Here is an 18,289-nt window from a genome sequence, read left to right as displayed (position 1 = left end):
AGTCTCGTTGCTGCATCAATGACATGAAAGACAAAAACATTACTAAATACGAGATGACGTTGAACAAAGTGTGACTGTAAGCAGATAGGCAAGATTAATTCCTCACTAACTATTTGGCCCACGTCCAGTTTTGGTAATTTACTGCTCTTAGCACCAAATGTCATTGAGTTCTTTAGCTCTCTGCCGAAAGGGAAATGATGCGATTTACATTACAAGCAGTTGCAACTGTGAAGCTGCAAAAAAAGAAATCAGCTGTCTTGGAGCTGAAACATGTTAGTGGACAGAGCCAGTGTCTTCCAAAGATGAAAAGCACTCCATAATGAGAATGACTATCGAGAGCGTCTGTCACCAAGTAGTCAACCATCTTTCCAAGATTAGAGGGAATGATGCAAATGAAGCTTGTTTTGTTAACAGTTATCAGCCACAGCCTACATAGTTCAGTCAGTACTGTACTTATATTAAATTCAAAACACCAGAAAAATCAAAAACAGTTCATAATTAAATTTCAACCCACATCATTAGATGATTTAGGCAAATTACCTACTGGGTGCTTTTGAGTTTCTATCCTTCAGGCACAGTCACTGTTGAGTCAGCAAGCTTCTAGCGCTACCATTCTCTGAAATGACTACATCTTTAAACTGGCATGATCATTTTACCTGATTACCACTGATATATTACCACATTATAGAGATGATATATTGGACATGTTAGCAAACCGTTTCCCATTTATGTATCCAGGAGACACGGAGCAACAATAGACATTTCAAATTCTTTTAGCTCTGTTTTGGTCTCACTCCTGATGGAAATATCTGGCACATTAGCCACTAAATGCTCCACTAGATTCACCGGCTAGCCACTCGCTTTGCATGTCTGCTGTTTGGTGCTGAGCAGGGAGCGTACAGTGAGTCAGAACAATGCATGCTCTGGCCAAAGATGACACAGATGAGAGCGAAGAGAGTGAGCTGGAACAAGTTGGGGGCCATGAAACCAAAAGCTGAGGGGAACTGCAAAGTCAGGTGATAATTATCTGTGGATTTGCACATTATACACAGTTATTACATCCATTGTTAATGGAACATATGTACATATAATATATATGAAGCAGCTATAAACGCACACTTTAAAAGTCACAAAGTGCATATTTAATTTCGGCTGTGGTTATAGGCTGAATATCCAGTAAGATTGCTTGAAATTCACAATTCAAAATGTAGATAATGATTCAATGCTGAAAAGTATTATTAAACTATAATTACTGTTCCCTTGGTAAAGCTTAGAGAATATTAACCACCGGGCTATTTTAAGTTTGGGGATGAACCAGAGGTCCCCGATGTCCTCAGGCCAGTGAAGACGTGCTGTTCATCTCACACGGGTGTCGTTAGTTCAAACTAAGTGTCTTCCCAGTGGCAACACACTTTTCCTGCCTGGCAGCATCACAACAGGACACATAACTCATCACGCACACTGCAGCATGCAAAAAGGAAGTGTGTGTGCACAGACACCAAAAACATGGCAAAAATGAGAAAACAGACAGTCACCCAATGTACATTCAGCCTTTGTGTATGAATGTGTGCATGTGAATACACATGCACACATTCATACTGTGTACCTCGTTTCAGAGTCAGTATAAATATTCCTGTTATGCTTCATTGTCTTGTCTACTATCCCTGAGCCACAACAACAAAACAGAGGACCTGGGACTGACACATCTCTGGTATGATTACAATGTGTGGATTTTAAATTTTACATGTCCCTCAGAGACACTGACATGTAATTTATATATCAAGTAATGTTCATAGACTGCATGTGTCATCAGTTTCCTTCAACAGTGACCCTTCATTTCCCTCATATAATTGTGATCTGTGCCAGGGACTGTTGCACATTAATAATAGGGAGTGCTTACTCATCAGATATTACAGCAAAATAATGTTGCACTATAGGAAGGGTTGGAATCAAAATGCTTAGAAGCCAGTGGAAAAATCAGCATGGCAAGATGAGTTTCCACTGTTGATTAACGTGTAAATCCTCTTATGTTGTGGTGTGTAGCTGCCAGTCATCTAACTAAAATACATAAATAGTGATGGGTTTATGATCTGCTGTGCATTATGACAAAACATGTTGAACAGTAAATAGATGAATGATGCCACTGCAAACCAAAAAGAGATGGTATATCACATGTTTTAAGAAACATAAACTCAATCTGGCATGCTCAAATGCATCGTAAATATACATATATAGTATGTTTTATGGTAGATGCAACACAAATCCAAAAGACGTATTTATCAGCTTCTTAGTTAAAAGATTTTTCCTGAGTGTCTAAAGAGTCAGAGGCTCATCTAAGCTTTACAACTAAATACACACAGCACAAGCCTTCAAGTGCCTGAATTCTAGTTTCAATCCTTGAAGAAATGCCAAAAAATAAGACAGATGAAAGAGAAAAACAGGGTGGGAAATATATCATGGTTCAACCAGTTTGGATTTAGAGGTCAAATATTGGGATACAGCCTGAGGCGGATGGTCATACATATATTTAGTGCTGATATTTAGTTTTTCCGAAGTTGACTATTTTCATGCAAAAGAAAATCCGAGAAGGGTTTATGTAGGAATTTAATCCTTGGTAGTGTGAAAAGTCCCTAAAACAAGATTTACTCCACGGGACACTAAAACAATGAGGACATTATTTAGGGCATGCAGACCAAACATGCATATTTCATAGGCTTTCATAGACTTTGAAATAAACAAGTTATTTCAAATAAATGCAATTGAGTGAGTCAATTAAAGGTGATTGGAAGCATTTCTATTGTCTCTGAACATCTCTCAAATGCCCTCTACGTGGTGATGGCTGAGCCCGCGGCTTGCAGCTAACAGTGCTCACAGAAAAAGGCCGACTCGGCTCCGTCAACAAATCAAGGAGAAGCTCGGATAACAACACACAACTTCACTCTCTGCTCAGGTAGACATCACTCCACTACGTCTTTACATGGATCATAGTTGTTTGCTGCTATTTTAATGCTTTGAATATAGAATTCAGCACCTTTAAGTATATGTTGCAGAGAAAATTGAAAGTTTGTTCTGAGTCATGAACCTCAATTTGACAGATGATGAACTACACTGATAGGAGTGTGTACTTAGTGTGTACTATAGCTAATCTATTTCATTAGATCACATGGGCCATCCTATATCACACTATAGCTACCCAGCTATAAAAGTGAATGCTGCCCTCACTTTATAGGAGGAAAGCAAAGGGAGGGGGAGTGGGGCATCAATTGATAATGGATAAATGGGGATTGATACATTTGTACATTGCTTTCAAACGTACACACAAACTCAGATGAGTAATGCCGGTTATAAAGGCCCTTTTCCGCATTGCATTGTATCACCGCTAACACCGAGGCTCTTAAAAGCTTTCCACTTTCTTTCTGCATAAATTGTGCATATGCATGATGCAGTGCCTGGGAGTTATTTGATAAGCTTTATTTATTATTTCATTTTTTTTCATGACCCACTTAATTTTTTGATGGGCTGGCGTGACATATTTTCACAACACATGCATGATGCATTGACAGTAGTAAAGTATTGGGGCTCGCACACACACACACACACACACACACACACACACACACACACACACACACACACACACACACACACACACACACACACACACACACACACACACACACACACACACACACACACACACACACACACACACACACACACACACACACACACACACACACACACACACACACACTGAAAGCTTTCTACTACATCCTTGGTGGTTCCTTTAGCATGACTGTTCTCCAGATAGAGCCATTATTTCCCCTGACATCTCACACTCAGCTCCCAATCACTCCAGATATGTCCGAGGTAATAGCATCTGCTACTACACACATGCATCCCTACAGGTGCGCGCACACAAACACACACATTTACACACACCTGTAGATACTGCTCACAGGTACACATATTTGACGGCAAACGTCCTACACACAAACACACTGGAGGGCTGCGAGTCTCCCTCTCACCAGCAACACACTACTGCACCAGCGTATGTGGGTTTGTGGGCGACTGCGGGCGGAGAGTAGAGATGTTACCTAAAACAAGGAAGATTGGCCAGGGGCCAAACGAGGTAGAAGGAGGAGAGAGAAAAACATAGTGACAGAAAGCAGGTGGGAAGGATGATGGTTATGCGGCTGCATGAAAAACAGAAAAAGTGAGAGAAATTTAGTGACAGAGGGGGAGGACAGCCACAGACACAGTGTGGGGTGAGACTGTGCATGAGGAAAAAGATGAGAAATAAAGATTTGGTGTGCATTAATAATTCAGCTTGGTTGAGTACTCGACATTGCTGCCTTTTGATTTCCTCTTAGATTCACTCGTCAGTGTTTGGCGTACAATCAGATTAGGTGAGCTGAACTCTATTTATATGTGCCTGTATCGGATTAGTCAGAAAGTACAAGTAAGTTTGTGGGTCATGGGTGTGATTAACTGCACAATAATTTGTGTGTCCGTGTGTGTGAGATCCTGCACACATGCAGAAGCTCGCCTCTGGGTTTAGCAAAGCAAATGGGTGTAAATACAGCGGCTGTGGAGTCAGCAGCAGAAGCAGGCATGATGCACACATCGCACAGAAAAAGAGTTAGACAGTGCCTTAAGGAGCTTAGATGAGTAGAAGGCGAGGGGTGAGGGGGGTGAAGCAAGAAAACAGTGATGATAAAGGGAAAGAGGGACTGAAGGAAATGAAGAGAGGGGAAAGTTAGAGAGCAAATGTTGGAGAGGAGAGGGGGGTGGGGGTCAGGATGCTATGACTTGCCTCTTTCCAAAAAAGGAATTAAGGCAAAAATCGCTTGAAAATGTTTTGCATATTTCTTCGTTCTTCTCCTAAACATAGTCTATCATCTGGCACGCGTATGCGTGAGATCTGTCAAGACCTTGGAGACGCACACACGTGCGCAACACATCCCATTGCTGTAGGGTAAGTGCACATAGGATGCCACAGAGAGTGAGCGATCTCTTTTAGTCTATCTGCTGCTTAGTTCAAGTGTCGCGTGAGTGTCACGAATGTCAGCAGCCCTGCTGTAGGCTTTGCCAACAAGGCAGCTCAGTACTTGATGCTAAAGCACACACACTTTAAACCCTCCAGAGCCTGAGACTCAGTAAATGAACTGCCAGTATAGACGAGAGGAGAGAAAGACTTCTTATCCTAGTGTTGTGAGCCATTGATCATCAGTCTCCATTTCCTTCAGTCTTTCTCCTTCTTTCTCTTCTTGTCTTTTGGTTTCTCTCTTAGCACTTTATTTTAGTGTCTTTCTTTAATCAAACAACTGTGTGATGTGTTGGTGCGGGGAGCAAGTAAAACACAGACACGTTAATTAGTACACAAAGATGTCGGCACAAGAGCTGCAAGGTGACTTTACAGACAATGTTCATACATTTTCTTGTAATTGGAAGTTTCTCTTATGAATGAACACAATTTACAAGTGGTCCAGACCACGTGTACAATCAGTTGACCAAGCCCAGGTTTCTCACTAATGGAGTTTATATTTCATTACTATAAACCCAATATAAATTACACTTCATAATTATGATCACATGATCCTGTTTGAATGTGCAATTTGAATTATAGGCTAACATAACTCTAAATGTATTCATACAAGCTAACAATATCACCATTAATTTAAATTGACTATGGATTCCATTGTATAACACTAAAATATCAATGTGAACATTTAAAAATGTAAAATTACTTAAATCATTGAACCCCTTTTGATGATAGCTCGCCTTGCTGTGGCAAGACCTTTCTATTTCTTCTTTATTATGTATGACCCTCAGGTGACATAACTCGTTTAATTCCCCTTTCCTTGGCTTTAGTAGGTCCCTTAATTATGCTGCCAACACTGTTCAAAATTACAGACTTTCCTTTATGGATCTTCAAAAGCAGGACTTCTATGTAGGTTATATGGGGCCGAACGCATATGGTATCATTGGGACGTTACTTATGCTAATTTGTCATTGCCATAAACATGCTCTCATATTTTATGCACAAGTGGCATTCCTCATGGTCATTTATACAGTAATCTGAAGTTTAGAGCATTTGCTGAATCTGAATCTTCTCAGACGTTCTTTATTAAAAGAAGAATTCATCATTTGGAAATACGCTTGCTCGCTTTGCCCAGAGTTAGATGACAAGATCGATACCTAAATCATGTCACATGGTAAATACAGGTCTAAAGCCGGAACCAGCAGCCTGTTAGCTTAGCTTAGCATTGCAAATGGGAGAAATCTAGTCTGGCTATGTCAAAAGCTGCTGACATCTGCCTACCAGCACCTCTAAAGCACACTGATTTCACACTTTATAGCTCATTTGTATAATCATTTGTTTTAAACTGAAGTGTAAAAACAACAGGGTTATGTGTGGGACTGTCTCTTGATTGGGAACAGCAACTTTCTGTGTCACTGCTGGTTGCCTGGCAATTGCTACCAGCAAAAAAATGAAAAATCATGAAAAATGTCTAAATGCTAAACAAGGCTAACCTGCTGCTGGCTCTGGCTATATCTTCTTAAGCATACTTTCCAAACGCCCTTTAACAAACAGATCCCAACATAAATGGAAACACAAAAGGATTTGTCTGAACAGGAAAGAAAGACAAATCTCAGTTACAATCTTCCAAGATTGGAAATTGGACTTCTTTCCCCTGGGGCAACTGCACTATTCTCACGTACCTATTCCTTTGTATCCAAGCGACTGTTTACTTCAAGAAAATCACATGTTCAGTAATTCTGCAAAACCTCTTTGCATTAATAAATACAAATGAACCTAAATGTAGTCTGAACTCGTGACCAGTTATGAACCATGTGGTAAACCGACAATGTTACAATTTCATCTTCGGGGTTACACTGTTCACCTTTCAGCACCTTTTCAGAATACCCAAATCCTTTGCTGAGAGCACACAACACACACTTTAGCTCCTCAATCTAGTCGATCCAGCCTCTGATCGGGTTGTTAGACTGCCACAAAATTACTCTAATGAGCCAAACACTTTCCCAAAGCAGCAGGTGATGAGACATCCACCACTGGAAGTGGTTTCAGTGGCTCTGATAATGTGATAAACCAATACAAATCTAAAGTGTAGTACCTTTAAGCTGCAGTCTTTAAAGACTAATACCAAGGTCTGCCAATTATAGGGCACAATGCCTTTGCTTCTGAGCAAAGAGCTCTGTTTAGCAGCTGCCTGGGGATTTTACTCACCTCCCTGCAGTTTCAGCTGTGGCACATTCTTTTACAGCGCTGAACTTTTTTCTTCCCTGAAATATCCAACCTCCTTGCTCAAGGGAAGCTTACCTTCCCCTTAATGTGAGCAATCATTTAGTGACAGAGTAGCTCCCAGCATGCACAGCAGACCTCTGAAATAACCTGAAGGGTAATTCAGAGGTCAAAGATCAAATGAAGTGAGGCGGGGTCAAACAAAGGCTACTGAGTGCAATTATTAAGCAGAATTGACGTGTGGCCCATTAGAAGAGCTGAACGTGGCATTGCAGAACACCAGTCAATAATAACCTATAGTTATATATGACTGAAAACACAACCAAGAGTGTGATTCACTAAATACTAGTCTTACAAAGACATAGAGAAAAAGGAGAATGCAGTAGAAGACCCACAGCCCTTTTTGACCTACATCTTCCATGATTAGCTGTGCACATGTAGGACTTCCTCTCCTTCGCATTGCTATGAGTGTGAAGAAGATTATAAGTGAGCTGCCACTGCCACTGGGGAGCTGAGCTGGAGCTTGGACTGGAGCTGGTCTCCTCCCAGATTTGGGGTTGATTGGGGATTTCAAAGTCAAGCAAGTTCAAAGCCTTGGATGGGGAACATTCAAAAGAACCACAGCCAGCCATGAAGTGGAGAGAAAAGGAGGGGAGAGCTAGCTAGCTACTTACAGTAAACTCTCCCACAGTCTGTCGAGAAGCCTTTGGCAGAAAAGGGAAGGTATAAAAAAAAAAGTGGTAAATGCCAGTGAAAACAACCTCTGCGCTCCAGTGGGTAAGTCAATGTGAGGTGCTGAGCAGGTGGGATTTTGCTGACAGATTGATGCAAAACTGAAAGTGAGAGCCAAAAAGTTGTGCTAGCAGAAATCATAAATAATACAGAATGTGGGATTGCCTTTTCACTGAATCACACAATGTGATGGATTTTTGTTGTACATGGAATGTTAACGATGTCTCTGGAAACGTTGCCGGCAACATTCTCACACCCACAATGTTGTAATGTAGAGTGAAAAAAGCCCAAATGTTAGACCATTAAGACTTTCTTTGTGAAAAAATAACATCAACCTACAAACACACACACTTTTCTCCAGATGAGGCCCTAAAACCACCAATGTAGTGCTTTCTCGAGTATCTATTTTATCTGTGTGCTCCTCAATGCCAATCAAACCATGGCAACACCCCTTGCACCCTGGGGACTTAAATAATCAATGCATTTGAGTTATGCTTGTGTAAAATCAGTTACACTGCAAACTTCTGTGATAATTGTTTATTTTGGATAAAGGGTGCACAAAGAGGTATGTAAACACACCAAAGACAGACACACTTGTGCTAAAAGTTTTTAGGCCAGCTGATGAGACTGGCTGCTTTAGGTCTTTAGTGGTGGATTTAGCTCCAGTTAGTGCCTTTCTCTTTTGTTTTTCACCCTGATTCAGCAGTCCTGGACTTTACGCAGAGCCTCTGAAAGCACAGTGGCCACAGGGAATGCCAGCTCATCGACTATTATAATGACGGCCTGCCTACTGCTCTCCGTCGATCTCGGCCCTATCCCGATTGTCTCTCTCACTCTCTGTTTTCCCATCTGTCCTTCTGTCCTTCTTGCTAAACAAAGGCTGGTGTGAGTGTGTATGATGCAACTGTGGCAGTGCTGAAAGTTCATAGTAAACAGAAATGCACAGAATGAACATCCCCAAGGTAGGAATGAATGGATTAAAGACGTTGCTGCAAACTGCAAACAAAGATATCATACTCAATGTTGCAGGCTCTAAATGAAAACAACTCTTTGTGTGAATGGCAATAAGCTCACAAGCTCAACAGTAAATCATAAGTCCTTTTCAATCAAATCTTGTTCCAGATGGTGACTTACCTTGGTTCTGTGATGCAGAAGTCAAACAACATATTACACGAGCAGTACAAATAAATTGTTGCTGATATGACATTATCGCATGCTTTGTAAACTGAAAAGGACACAAGGACTAACCTTGAGCTTATCAAAGCGTTCAGTGAGCGAGGACACCTGGTGCTCTCGGTGGCGCCCCACCAGCTTGCACAGGGCACAAATGAGCTGGTCATCCACCAAGCAGTACATGTTGACCTTCTCATTCTCGTGCTCCAGGCAGGTCAGGCCGCGGATGTGAGTGTCCGGCAACGGCTCCACCAGGCGGTGGCTGGTGAACGGCTTCTTGTTGGGGTGTGTTGCGCGGAGGCAGCGGTCGCAGTAGGACACCTCACACGTGACGCACGTCTTGACGGCCTCACGCGGCGGATCCTGCTCACAGAACTGGCAGCTGATGCGTGGATCCATTTTAGCAACAACAGCTGGGCTGTGGTTTGCGTTGGTGTGGTTGCTGTGGTTGGTGTGATTGGTGTGGTTGGCGTGCGGGTGGGAGTGGCTGGAAGTGGCCGGGCTGCCGCGGGCGCTGCTTCCACTTGTGCCACCACCACCCCCACCACCGCCGCCGCCAATTGTCCCAGCTATTGTACCGCTAATGGTGGCGGTGTAGGGCCGCTGCGGCTGCAGGCGCCGGCTCTCAGTGGGGGAATTAGGGCCGCTAAGGGAGGCCTTTTGAAAGCGGTCAATGATGTTCTGCAGCGTCACATTGCGCTTAAGGCCCTCCAGGCCGCGGTGATTCAGCGTGATGACGTAACGACAGGTGGGGCACTGAAAGGCCGATATGGACTCGAGGGGCTTGCTGGTGGAGCAGTGAGACACCAGGATCCGGTGGGCACAGTTAAAGCACAGGCTGTGGGCACAAGGCAAGAGCAGAGGATCTTCAAACAACTCCAGGCAGATCGGGCAGGTCAGCTCAGACTCCAGTGTTTCCATCTTCAGTTGAACCAATCTAGAGGTGACATCAAAACCCACGGAAGCTGGCAGATCACCTGCATTAAGAAGAAAGAAATAAGTATGAGAATTTACTGTTGCACATCACACAGTCCCCTAATTACAGTAAGAACTTTTTTTTAATTGAATGCAACGGAGGCAGTTCATCAATTTTCCCATTTCTGATTTTAACTGAATCAGTCATGATATACTGGCTTCAGGGAAGACAGACTTGGCTTGTGCAGATTCAGCTGAAACTAATACACTTTCTTTTACTATTTTACATCAGCCACCCAGCTTGCAGAACAATGATCTGGGCTTCCATGTTGCAGCCGTAAACACATGATGCCTGCTGTATTAGAAGAAGAGGAACGACTTCACGACCAAGGAGGGTAAAGGTTAACTGAATAGTAGGCAAGAATGTAAGGACTCTTAACCTTACATTTTTAAACTTTAGATTCTTTCTCATACATTTCATTGCCATCTGCCTTTCTCCCGCTCATGCCTGACTGTCTATTTTTCTGGCACCCGTGGTAAGATCAGCTTGACTTATCAAGCATTAAACACTCCAAGGACATTTAAACCTTTAAAGACTGATCCCAACAACAATTTCAAGTGGGGCAGTGAAACGGGGCCTGAGCTATCCACAAAGATTGATTTCAGATCCTCTGCCCCTTCAAATCTCTGCACCTTGTAGCCTACATATCAAGCTGTCTCCCATGGGTGGCCTTAAAACCACTGAAATGAGAAATCAATAATAACCCCCACACTCACCGATTCAGTTGTATAGCAGCGCAGCTTTCAGTGCATCGCTATCCTTTTAAAGAAACAAAGCAGGCACCGTGAAACTACAGTATTAAACTGTACGACCCCAGATGGCTGACAATTTCATGAGTTGAGGTTTGTTCCTGAAAGACTGCCCTTGTCTCCCTCTGCACCAGTCATGCAGGATTCACCAATGTCTGGGTTTTACTGGTTATGGCTGATCAAAAAGTTCACCTTCAGGACTTGGTTTAAACTTCTGTAAGTGACCTCTGAGGTTTAGATCATCGTGTACATGACTATGGTCAGACACAAATACAACTCGTAACTCACAGGTGAAGGTGAATCAAGAAAAGGGCAGGAGATACAAATGACACTAACATTTTTGAGATAGTCTAAAGACACAATTTCTAAGTAAGGAAGTGACATGATATGTAAGCTTGAGTGTCCACAATGGGGCTTATCAGTAGGTTTATCCAGTTACCATTCATTCAGCTTCCTGGGTTTCCAACACTGATAACTCAAAACCAAGCAACTTCAAAAAACATGCACAGTCCACATTTCATTTTTGATCAACATCCCGCTATTTTGGCCTGGCTGGCAAGATATTTTTAAATCTCTAAAGATTAAAATGCTGAAGTTCAAAAGGTGATGTTGTCAATTTGCTTGTATTTACTCTCTCATATGACAAGTAAAAGCAGCATCCTTCCATGAAAAAGCTAAATAATTAAATTGTTGGCATTTTTGCTTGAAAAACTGAAACAGGTCAATTGCAGGTCAATTATATAAATATGTGCCAATAAATTTTCTGTTGATTGACTAATCGATTAATTTACTAATCGTTGCACCATCACAAGTAATGTGCATTTTGCAGCTAAAATATGTGGGACATACAACGTTAATCCGTTAAGCCTGTACACCATGCCTTGTCCTATTATTGACTCTGTATCTACTCATATTAAAAAGGTATGAGTCAGCTCTGCTACCCACAGCTCAATTGTAATGACGCTATTGTGCTGTGACACTTTCCTAACTTGGTCGGGTGAATTCAGATGCATAGAGAACAACACAACTTCCCATAATCGCTGAGACCAACAAAGTACGAGCTAGAGACAGGACTATCCAGAAACAGAGCTCAAAGGCTCAAACTCATTTGCACTAACAAAAGTCTCCTCCCTTCTGCAGCAGCAGAAAGAAAGCATGCCTCGACACTGAGCCGTGTTCAAAGCAAACATGATTTGAGCAGCAGCTAAGTGCTTGGAACGGCACTCAACTGAGAAAAGTAGCTATATGGATGCAGCGGCTTCTTTACAAAGTTCATTATCTGGAAAGGGAACAAATAACTTCTCACTTCCAATCATGCAGATATTACGCTGATGGCAGGCATAGTAGTGTGTATGAGGCTGTATATGAGTTTACATTTGAGGTATTTGTCTACGAGAAAGCTGCGTGCACATGTGCACATTATAATGTCCTCATCCAATATTCACCGTGGCTGCTATTAATCAGATGCTTTATGTGGTTGTTATCGCACGGACCGGCTGTAGACGTAATCAACAAGACTGACATTTATATTCAATCTATAGCCATTTTCTGGTGGATACTTTGCTTCTAACCGAGAAAACATTGCAGTTAATTCAGCAAGACAAACTGGATATAAAACGTTTTAATAATTTTAACAAGAAGAATCTGTAAAATCAAATGAATAAATTATGTTAAAATGTTTAAAGTGAGTGCAATCAATATTAATTTCACCAAGAATGAAGTTCTACAGTCACTGAGAGCAGCTTTAGGCTGAAAAACAGGTCAGCTCTATGTGACTGCTGGGTCAGTGGAAACAAGGCCCACATTCATTAAGACTCTCAGGACGCACACTGATTCAAGATCACCAGGTCATCGGACCATGTGAAAGTGACTCTGGAATCAGATCAAACTAATGCAATAAAGAACAACATCTTTTCATCACAGTACCATAAACGATTGCCAAGTTGGAAACTAAGTTAATTAATACTTTTGTTTTTGTCCACTTATCCCCTAGACTGAGAAGGGGATGTAAGTTACACACTTCAATCATTTTCTAAAAATCCTGCCTCTCTGTTCATAAGTATTAGACAAATAAAACAAAGGAATTCACACAAATCCCTCGATTCCCATCTTACTAACAGAAATAAACCGTATATCATCACAGTGAATGTGCTGTGGGATTGTACAACTGTCAAGGCAGCGGAAACACAACAAGAAAACAATCAGCTGTATAGACAGAGACCGAAATGGAATACCAACCCTCAATTATTAAGCTTGTCTCATCAATAGAGATGAGCGCATGACCCTTATCCTGGATTTGTAGACTCAATCAGCCTCCCTTTATTCCCTAGGACAGAGCCCAACAGGGCCGCTTATGCTGATGTTAATGTGACTGTGTTTAACGAAGCTTGGTGTTATAATTAACACCAAGCTTTAACACAGCATCACCAGGCCCATTAAACTTTAGCTGTGTCACTCTGGGGAGACAATGCCGGCTGAGCCCCTTGGGGACTGAAACGGCAGCTACATGGTGAAGGGGTTTCATCTGCTGACAGACGCACGCACGCACGCACAAAAATAATACACGCACACACACACAGCACCGCACATTTACAAGCACAAATACTCTCTGTTTCGTTGTTTCTCTTCATCTGCCATTCTTGTTGAGGTGAAGTGTCCCATCTGGAAGGAGAACAGCTTGAGCTGGTACTTGAGAAAAAACACACACGTGCACGCACGCACGCACTCACATTAGAGGCATATGCACACAGGTGCCCACGAACCAAAGCGCACACGCACGCACACACACACACACACACACACACACACACACAGGTGCCCAAAGCGCACACAGACACAACGCTGTGAGGCTCTCTCTCTGATCTATTGTTGTGCTGATTAATGTAGATTCTTTGGTCTCATTCAGAGCTTCTTTTTTTTGCAAACAGATAAAAAGCAACAACTCAACATTAGTCTGTCTGAAGAGGCAGTGTTAGATAAATAATTGTCTTTAGTGCCCACATAACAGACTGTGAATTCTAATCGGCTTATGCGTCATACTTTTGACATCCTTTGAACAGGTGCATGTCCACATCCATACACAGAAAGCCTTTTCAGCCGATGACATTGATGACTGAGACAGCAATGCAGAATACTGATTGTGGTTTGTCACACTATAGGCTGCTTTATTTGAATAGTCAAAATCCCAATGTGTTTGCTTTGCCAATAGGGACTTGTATGAGCTTAATTCAGTACAGCACAGCTTACAATCATGCATCCGATGCCTGTTCAGGTCTGAAACATGATGGCAACCAAGCAGCCAACTTGCTGCTATGGAGGGCAACATGTTAAAGGCCCATGAAGGGTGCTGACCAACTGCTGCCCAATGCAAGGACCCAGTGTGACTGCATTTCTATCGAGTGTATGTGTATGCAGAAGTGTGTTTATGCTTCAATTAGATCCAATAAGCAGCAGTAATGAATTCCTCTCACAGTTTATGAGACATGACCTTGGAGAATGCACCAACATAGAAAACACTGATGTCACGGTTTGTATCATTTCGTAATCTTGCAAACATCGACATAATGACAGAGACAGTTCATTTAAAACTAGTCACACCGTCCCCCTGGGTGTCTACTTGCATGTGTATGAAATCACTTTGTTGACAGCATCAGTAGAATAAAAAAATTAAAAAAAATAATTTGTGGAACAAAGATGATTATCCTTGTATAAACAATCCATTTGTATAAACTGAATTGCTCCCCCTTGAATTGCAGTGGCACAGCTGCAGAGCCAAACGGCAGCTTAATGGACCCTTGATGATGTTGGGGTGAAGGAGCGTTCAACAAAGCACCACCTTTGAACCAAAGACACTCTCCCACTGAAACACATTTTAAAGGAGCATTGTCAAAAGCACAAAGGCTCAGATTCTTGCATTCCTGTATAGTACTGTTGGTGACCCTATTTGTACCCAACTTATTTTGTTCACCTGAAATCCATATTTTATGTATATTTTTAAGTGTCAACATATTCTAGGATTACGTTTATTGAATATCCCTTTTTACCATTCATTCCATGATTTATATAATCTCAATGACGAATTGTAATACTACTCACAACCTCATAAACATCCAATCTAATCTACAGACAGACAACCATTCACGTTCACATTCAGAACCCAACGGACAATGTAGAGTCAAAAATGAATCCAACTTGCATGTGTTTGGACCGTGGCGGGAAGCCGGAAAACCTGGGAGACGACACACATTGACACATGCAAACTCCACACAGAAGGGCCCAGGCCAGCCAGCGTTTACTGAAAACATTTAACTTCAAAGATACGAGGACGTGCTGAGGTGCAACCAGAGCCAGATGTTAGACATCTATCAGAGACTAATTCCCTGGGTAGAAAGCAGAAGACAAGATTTCCACACACACGCACACGCACACACACACGCACACAGTTGTACTTTGAGTTTGTGGTCACTCCAGCACCAGTAGCCCCATCAGTGGTGAGGAGAGGAGCAGAAAATCACATAGTGAAGGTTTTAGACTCTTGCTTACTGTCTTGCTTTCCGGAGGCTCCGGAGAGTAAGACAGTAAATAAGAGCAGCAGGGGGTCGGACGTTTTCCTTTTGCAGGGGATTTGGAAAACACACCCTCAGACATTGTCACAGACCTGAGATATGTTAAAACTGCAGTTTTTTTATTTTTTTATTATTGGAAAATACTTTATAATAACTGCACACAATGAAGCATTAGTTAAGAATGAGTAAACACTTAATTCATTATTTATAAAGCATTGTTCCACACTTGATAAATAATGGATTACCATTTGTAAATGAAGTATTATATAATGCTTCATAGCGTGCAGTTATTATAAAGTGTTACCGAAAATACGAAGCTAGGGGATAGTTAGCTTAGCATTAGGACTAAGAGGGGGAATCTGCTCACCCAAGTCTTTCCAAAGTAAAGACAACCCACCTAGCAGCTCACTAATGAACAATGTATATATTTGTATCATTTTATAACCACAAGAGTAGTTTATTGCTGCTCACAATGGCACTCAACTTGTAATTTTTACGGATAAAATAAAAGCGATGCTAATTAATGAGCTTAAATTTTTTTAATCTTCTGACAGAGCTAGTCTAGATGTTTCCAGTGCTCACTGACGGTGCATTTCCCAAAAATTCAAAACTACTTTTTCAAACAAATAGTCAAGAGAAACTTGCCAGCGTCAATTAACTGATATTTCAGTTTAATCTTTGTATTGTTTTAAAAACCCAGAAATTTATATTTTAACTGGCAAATCACAAAATGTTTGGGTTGAACTTGTTAACCCCAGTGTGCACTCGGACAATAGTTGTTTGCTCAGGTTCTTTTGAAGGCCAGCAGCATTCACTGTATCCACCAGCTTATTCTCATGCTTTTGGATTACCTCAATACTAAATATGCAAATAAAGACAGGAGAAATGCTGACATTTCGCCATTATTTTGTACATAAAGCAGAAAAGAGGAGCAAAACCACAGTGAAAATACTGTCATCATCCAAAGCCTCAAATCATTTGGAAAGTTAGTGTTACCTGATTTTTAACTTGAAGCAGCAGCATATATGTACCCATATGAATTTAATTAAATTAACCAACATGCAAATTTCCAAATGTGTCCTTTATTATTATGTTTGCTGGACCAGAAATGTGCCGCGGTCCAGTCATTTCCTCCAAACTGTCTTTTCGCCCTGGGATGCCTCTCGGAAAAACGAATAATTGGAGAACTGGAACGTTCGCAAACTATCCTGCTTTGCAATAACTTGTACTGTACTGGGATTTTGCTCCCCATTTCTGTTTTACATACAAGATAATGGAAAGATTTCCCCGCAGTGAAAACATTTTTTCCACCCACATGGGCCACACCGGCTATCTACCTGTGTGTGACGGCTACCATGCTCGTCCATCTTTGTTTGGGACTCGCGTAGTGAAGTGTTGAATTGACATCAGGACAGCAGAAAGTCTTCCGCCGCAAACTAAAAACACATCTTTTCCGACTACACCTTGAATAAAGAAAGTAGCACTTAAATGGCACTTATAACACTTTGTAGTTTGGCTTTCTTGAATAAATTGTACTTTCTTGATTCTTGTGATTGTGAGTTTGTACTCAAGATTGAATGCACTTATTGTAAGTCACCTTGCTTAAAAGTGAAATGTAATGTAAGCGCATGTACGTGGTAGTATATTGTTCTAATCACATAACGCCATTCCATGTAATCTATTGCTTTCCAAACCTGAACATTACTTACAAAAAGCTGCCTGGAAGAAAAAATAAAAAATGATGCATGAAATGTTTATGGAGCAGGAAAATGTTCAAATATGGCGGCTTGATTTCTCTCTCTGCCTCGCACTGCGTCTTTCTAAATAAGGCCCTTCCATTCATTACTTTATGAGGTAACTAAATACCGTACCTGGAGCCAGCACACATCTCCCCACAGAGAATGTCTGGCCTGTTTGTGCAATGTTGGTAAAGCACAGACCAGACCCTCAGACATGTTGGCGAGGCACATTTACTCATCAAGGGTGCACACATTAACATGACTAACGCTGCACTGCTGTATGGACACTTTCATTAGTGACCATGTTAGCAAACAGAACTCTGCAGCTCTGAAACATGACATTTACCCTAATCACCATAGCTGAGCATTTAAACCAAAAAGGAATGGGACATTGTTTGAGTGAATTCAGTGGAATTTAGTCACATTAGTGCATGGAATGCTTGCAATTTTGGGAAGGCAATTCATTTAAGCAATTGGGGTGAAACATACCCATAAGTATAGGACACATGTCAGCAACAGAACTGCTGAGTTTTGCCAGACACTAACAGACTACAGTATATGCACTGCTATGGTTTTGGAAAAAAGAAATGAGAGAACCTCAAGTTAACCAGAAGACACCTAACGGTACATAAGAGTCTGTAAGTGGGATCAAGGAGACCATTAAACCTGTTGTGTTACATTTCCGTGCAATCTTTGAAAGAAAACATGTGTCCCAATGCAGCCGCTTCATGGGATAAAAATAAGGCTTCTTACCGCCTCCACTTGCCAAGTTCTCTCTCTCTCTCTCTCTCTCTCTCTCTCTCTCTCTCTCTCTCTCTCTCTCTCTCTCTCTCTCTCTCTCTCTCTCTCTCTCTCTCTCTCTCTCTCTCTCTCTCTCTCTCTCTCTCTCTCTCTCTCTCTCTCTCTCTCTCTCTCTCTCTCTCTCTCTCTCTCTCTCTCTCTCTCTCTCTCTCTCTCTCTCTCTCTCTCTCTCTCTCTCTCTCTCTCTCTCTCTCTCTCTCTCTCTCTCTCTCTCTCTCTCTCTCTCTCTCTCTCTCTCTCTCTCTCTCTCTCTCTCTCTCTCTCTCTCTCAAGGCTGCGGAGTGAGA

General features: G+C 41.7%; 1 protein-coding gene across 2 annotated transcripts in view; it reads right to left on the bottom strand.

Annotated features, from left to right (window-relative positions):
* Positions 1-18,289, bottom strand: part of mid2 (midline 2) — a 129,650-nt gene that overhangs the window by 53,802 nt on the left and 57,559 nt on the right. For both annotated transcript variants that reach the window (XM_034544237.1, XM_034544238.1), the window contains one exon: positions 9,248-10,149. In XM_034544237.1, coding sequence (XP_034400128.1) covers positions 9,248-10,093 — 846 coding nt within the window. In that variant the 5' untranslated portion in view covers positions 10,094-10,149. The remainder of the gene's footprint in view (positions 1-9,247; positions 10,150-18,289) is intronic.

This window comes from Cyclopterus lumpus, chromosome 10, assembly GCF_009769545.1.
Source record: "Cyclopterus lumpus isolate fCycLum1 chromosome 10, fCycLum1.pri, whole genome shotgun sequence".
Lineage (NCBI taxonomy): Eukaryota > Metazoa > Chordata > Actinopteri > Perciformes > Cyclopteridae > Cyclopterus > Cyclopterus lumpus.
The sequence above is the reverse complement of the archived record's forward strand: the minus strand, read 5'-3'. Positions and strand labels throughout refer to the sequence as shown.